This window comes from Lygodium microphyllum, chromosome 16, assembly GCF_053477565.2.
Source record: "Lygodium microphyllum isolate KBCC chromosome 16, Lygodium_microphyllum_v1.1.10, whole genome shotgun sequence".
NCBI lineage: Eukaryota > Viridiplantae > Streptophyta > Polypodiopsida > Schizaeales > Lygodiaceae > Lygodium > Lygodium microphyllum.
Window position 1 is genome coordinate 103,551,156 of NC_141150.1, and position 5,767 is coordinate 103,556,922.

The window sequence follows — 5,767 nt, forward strand, 5'->3', positions numbered from 1 at the left end:
GATGTTATGGGATGCTATGTCTATGCTTTGGGACTGATTTGGAGAAGATTTGAGCACCATTTAATAGTAAATTGCTTGCTATAATATAGTGGGTTGAAGCTCATTTACTTGGTATATGCATTGGTTCATGGATACGGGGTGTTTACTGAAGGTTTGAATGATCATACCAATGTATTTGGAGGTTGTCAAATGCTTTTTCTTGGTTTCGGAATGCTTTTGAGCTTGTATTAAGCTCCAACTTGGTTATTCTTCATTGATATTTGGCTTCAGTTTGGCATGCTTTGGACTGGTCTATGCCTATTGTCACTGCTTGACATTTAGGCCTCTTGTATTTATGCTAAGGTCAGATATGGATGCCACTTGGTTTGCCCATGCTTGACAGTTACTTGGAGCTTCATCTTCAGATATATTTGAGCATTTTGGATCTATTGGGCATTACGTTTGTTTGTTAGTTACATGCTTTTTGAATGCTTTCAAGCTTATGCTTTACGGGTCTGAGATAGCTTGGGATTTATGCTCCGGATGTACCCTACTAGGATTTGGCATGTCTGATGCTATGTATTTGATGTATTAGAGCGTTGCTTGCTCTCTTTGCATCTGAATTCACTTCCAGTGGGAGCCTCTTGGTATATTTAGATGTCCACAGAGTCTTATTTACAGATGAGCTTGAGCTTGTGGGACAGTTAGATGCATTTGCTCTCTTGAGAGCTATATGCTTGCAGTTTGTCTATAGTGGGCTGATTTGATACGCCTACTGGGGCAGGCACCTATCTCTGTCACAGGTTTGTCAGTTTTGTATGCATCTTGGATGGTTATGTATTGAGCTTCTTGCTCTATCAGTTATGCATGTGCTTGGTCTCTTCTCTTACTTTGTCTATGCATCAACCTTCCCTTTTTTGATATGTGCAATTAATAGCATTAGTTTGTCTCTTGACCATAAATACGGTCCTCCCATTCAATTATTCATTTTGGGATTTCCCATCTCATAATGGGACCTCTATTTTAGATCCATCCACTTGATGGGACTTGTGCTCGGCTCTTGGTGAAAATTCTAGAATTTCTAAGCACCCAACTTTGATCATGTAGATTTGTGTTTTGGGATTGTTGTGGCCACTTATATACATCTATTTCCTCTTCACTAATCTTGGAAAGCTTGAGGCAAGGGAGGGTTGTGGTCTCAATCCTAGAGCACATTCAAAGCATCCATGTGGCAACAAATATTTGGGTCAATTTATGGCAAACTCTAGAGTCACCATGTGCGATTGGGCTTGATAATCTCTACATGTGCATATGCTAACAACTTGCAACATTCCATTGTGATGCATATAACATGTCAACTTTTTGGATGGGTGTTCCCTTATTTACGATTTTTAAGTTGCAAGGTAGGGGCTTTATGGTGTGCATTTGTAGATATTATACCTTGTTATTGTAAATTATACCTTGTTGTCAATCTAGCTTGATGCACATGGAATCAGAAACAAAAATTGCAAAGAATAAATGCCACATCCATTACACGGCCACGCATGTTGAGCTAATGCATATCTTGCCACATGTCTCATCATTAATCTCTACTCTTGGTGTGTACTCATTATCATATATAGAACATGCCAATCTTATGCATACTCTATCATACACTTCTTTCTATGCACAAATGTAAACATTGTATAACTATACCACTTCAACCTTGATTCTTCATTACAAATGCTAGGACAATTTAATTGTAACCTTTTCCTCCATTAGGACAATATTATGATAGCCTTTACTTCTAGTAGCAAACTATATTGTGGTATAGTATGAAATTACATTTGTTTGTTTATGGATTATGTGTGGAATTCTCTCTCTGTCTTTGTCTCTCTCTCCCACCTGTTATAGTTGGAACATAATAACCACATTGCATTGTCTCGAACCCAAGCAAGGGTAAGCTTTGGGACCTTAGGGGCATGGGAGTCTTAAGAGTGTTTGCACTGCAAGGAAATAAGAGCAAGTTTTCTTGGATGCCAACTTTGAGGGTTTTCGTAGGGGAGAGATGGTTTGGATTTTCTTGGGTCCATCTAGCATTAGTGTATTCTTTGCCACCAATAAACACATGATAAGAATCACACACTTTGCAATAGTTTATGGGGATGGGGTTCTAGGATTTCTTTTGGTGGGGGAGTCTTTGGACTTATTGTTTCAATGGGGAGAGGTGGCATTCAATATTTGGGAGGTTGTTAGGTTTTGGGTGGGGGTTTAGATTATGGTATTTTAGGCAGGCAGGGGTTCAAATCTATTGGACGAGAGGGCTAGAGGTCCTATTGCCTTATGCAAAGTGAAAGAGCATTTGGGCGGGGTGGGGGGTGAGATGGGGAGGAGAGGGAGGGAGAGAGCTAAAAGTATACTATTTGTTTGAAACTTAGGTTTGGAGAGCCTTATGAAGTTTGCGATGGTGTGCCTTATATGTAGGCTAGTGGAAACATTAAACTGTACTACATATGTATACATAAATAGAAAGAGAGAGAGGACATTGCCAGATGTACCAACTTGAAGCTCTTACCCTAGAGGCTAGACCATCCTCGAGAGGGTGCTATCAAGTTTATAAATGCAAATTATATATGTAATTGTTCTTCCCAAAAAAACACACACACACACACACACACACACTCACACATACGGGAGATGGGTGTCCACCATGCATGCACATCATCTTATATCTTGCGAAGATTTTCATTGTAACTAAAGACGTACACACAGGGAGATTAGTAAATCTAACAAGATTATTAACTAATCCTTAGTTTCAAAACGTCGATTCATTTCAAACGTGTGCCCGCCCAAAAGAAAAAATGTTTTGCTAAGAGAAAATCGACAGTAAACACAGTTCAGAAGAAATCTCTTTCTCTGTCGTCGCTGGAACGGAAGTTTACCATGACAGGCGTGGAGATGATGGGCGTGTTTTTTGGCAAGGGCAGCAAAACAGATTCGCTATGGCAGGAACACCGTATTTGTTGAAGATGATGGGTGTGTCCGTTGGCAAATACAGGGAAATAGATTCGCTATCGCAGAGACAGATGTAGGGGGTTTATAGTGATAGGCATGAAGATGATGAAACAGATGGAGGGGGGTTTGCCGCGACAGGCATGAAGATGATGGGCGTATTTGCTGGCAAGGACATCAACATGATCTTTAACAGCGGTTCCAAAATTTGGATAGTTAGTTCCGGAAGGTAAATCCCTAACCTCATCGTGAAATTAAACGCGTACAATTCATTTCCAGTATAAGCATTGTTACAGAGCAGCCTGAGTCTCTCCCCTTCCCCCTTCAAGCACAAGCAAACTGGCAGCCCAATCTTCCTTGGGTTCAAGAGGAGTCAAGAAGAAGACACTGAGTAAAAGAGAAAGATGGAGAGTTATGGATTACACGTCAAGATACCATAAATCTTGTACTCTTATGGAGGTGTGGCAAAAGGGCAAGGAGTGTTTCACCAGCTTCTAGAATTGAACGTACTCCTGGAGTGCCATGATCATTGGTGACATTGCGATGAAGATTTGAAATGCTTTGGGTGCATTGCAGAGGAGAATATAGTCACCTCAACTTGCATTTTGAAAGCTTGCAGCAGCATAAGAGAAGAGCAAAGAGATACATACTGTGCTATACTTGTTCTGGGCAATGCATTGTTGAATATCTATGCTGAGTGTAGTGCACTTGGAAAATAACAATAATTGTTCAAGGAGCTTGTAGCGGAGGCTTCATTCTCTTGGACTGCACTACGGTGACCATATACATGTCATAAAACTTTGAACTGGTTTTGGTTTATGCTAGACAAGGGCCTCTCATCAAATGCATCTGCAGGTTGGAGCTAATGGAGGACATAGTATTGTGCTAGGCACTACATTTGTGAGCATGTACACTACACGTGGTGTGAAAGTGTGAGAAGTGTTTGAAAAGCTTCCATCATAGGATTTTGTCTCTTGTACTACAGTAACTGGTGGATATGATGAACACAAATACTGTGATGAGGCTTTGAAATGCTTTGGGTGCACGGGACAAGCTAATGCTTTGGGTGCATGACACACATTGATTTTGCTAGAAAGGCTCCCTGCATGGATGTTTTTGTAGCTTACTGATAGCTATCTGCAACAGCTGAATCAATTTGATCATAACCTATTTGCCCACTTGCTCCAGCTAGGTAGGTCTTGGAAACATGAGACACTATAATAACAACTCCAAAACCACCAAAAGCATTCGCTTGTGTTGATAGAAGTGGTAGTTAGTGAAGGTTGCTGCTGATAAGCAGTGGTACTATTGATAGTTTGCATAGGTAAGCAACAACAACATTGGTAGAAACCATTTGTTATTGGTAAGCTGGCATTTCTGCCTGATAGTATGCTACACTTTGTGAATAATTATATGATGTCTCTGATTGATGGAAGTAATGATATCCATTGAGGAAACATTTGCTTTTAAGCAGAATTGAACTAGATGATTATATTCACCAGACTCTGGGCTAATAATTCCATTTGATTTGCTATTTGCTTTTGCCCCACATTGTAGGCTAGGGCTAATCTAAGCCATAATATTATGCTAGGCACAACATTTGTGAGCATGTAAACTACATGTGGTGTGCTTGCAAAAGTGTAAGAAGTGTGACAAGCTTCCATCTCATGATTTAGTCTCTTGGACTACACTAATCAATGGGTACATTGAGCACCAAGATAGTGAAACTTGCAGCAGTATAGGAGCCACTAAGAAGGACAAAGAAGTATATATTCACGAGCATACATTTGCGAGCATATAGATGATAGTGGGACAGTGTGCCATGAATAGGCCAGCCACCACCATGTTTCCCAAAGGGCTGTGAAGGAGGGGAGAAATTCCAGAACAGATTTAAAAAAACGTATGTCTCTAGGGAGAGCAGGTTGTGAAGGCCAAACAATATATTCCTTGTCTCAATGATCATTAATTGTGGTTACCCTTGATAGGTGGAGGAAATTTCTACAAGCCTTTGACAGTAGAGGAGCTGGTACAATCTTGGACCAAAGTAAAAAAGCTAAAGCTTTTGAGTATGTGTTAAATGCTAACAGTCCAAAAAGTAGAAAAGAGGATGCTTTATCTGTTGTAGTGGCAGGAGAAGTAGAAGAAGTGTTTAATGGTAACAACAACAATTGTAGGAGTTATGTACTTCTATGGTTATTAGGAATGGTGGAGGCAATAGAGGTTTCAAAGTGAGATCCATGACAAAAATATGTTAACAAGGTTTATGATGTGGAAAGTAGGGATGATTGCAAGTGAATTGCGGGAGCATGTCTGAGGCAAACATACTGTAATTGCAAGCCTGAAAATCATGGAAGTCTTTTGCTGAAATTGTAGGTACAGATGTCCATGGTAGTCAGTGTAAGAACATTTAGTTATTGCTCATGGATATGCAAACTGATAAGGTGGAAGCTTAGGAAAATGTGAAGATTCCACACATGTATTATGTCTAGGTCAAATGTTGTTGCTAGCATGGATAAAATTTGGAGATTCAATAGAGTTTAATAGGATTGGCAATATTGAAGTACAAATGCTCTGATGTTGTAGGTCTTTTTGTTTGCTTTGTAAGTTTTTGATTTAATGACAAAGAGTTACATATATTCTAAGCTAGTATTCAAGTATTGTGTAGGAAATTAGGTGCAACCACAGAGAAGTTTGTAATAGAAAGACTTCCACATTTGTTCATGCTACCTTTTTGAAGGATCAATAAGTGAGTGAAGAATGAATAGCAGCTGTAGTAGCAGTGAAGTACCAATGTAAA

General features: G+C 39.7%; 1 protein-coding gene across 1 annotated transcript; it reads left to right on the top strand.

Annotated features, from left to right (window-relative positions):
- The first annotated feature begins 2,820 nt into the window (after positions 1–2,820).
- Positions 2,821–5,454, top strand: LOC148023182 (uncharacterized). The gene is made up of 2 exons (XM_087695184.1): positions 2,821–3,199; positions 4,956–5,454. The coding sequence occupies exons 1-2, from the start codon at positions 3,114–3,116 to the stop codon at positions 5,200–5,202; spliced, it is 333 nt and encodes a 110-aa protein (XP_087551310.1). The 5' UTR covers positions 2,821–3,113; the 3' UTR covers positions 5,203–5,454.
- The last annotated feature ends 313 nt before the right edge of the window (positions 5,455–5,767 follow it).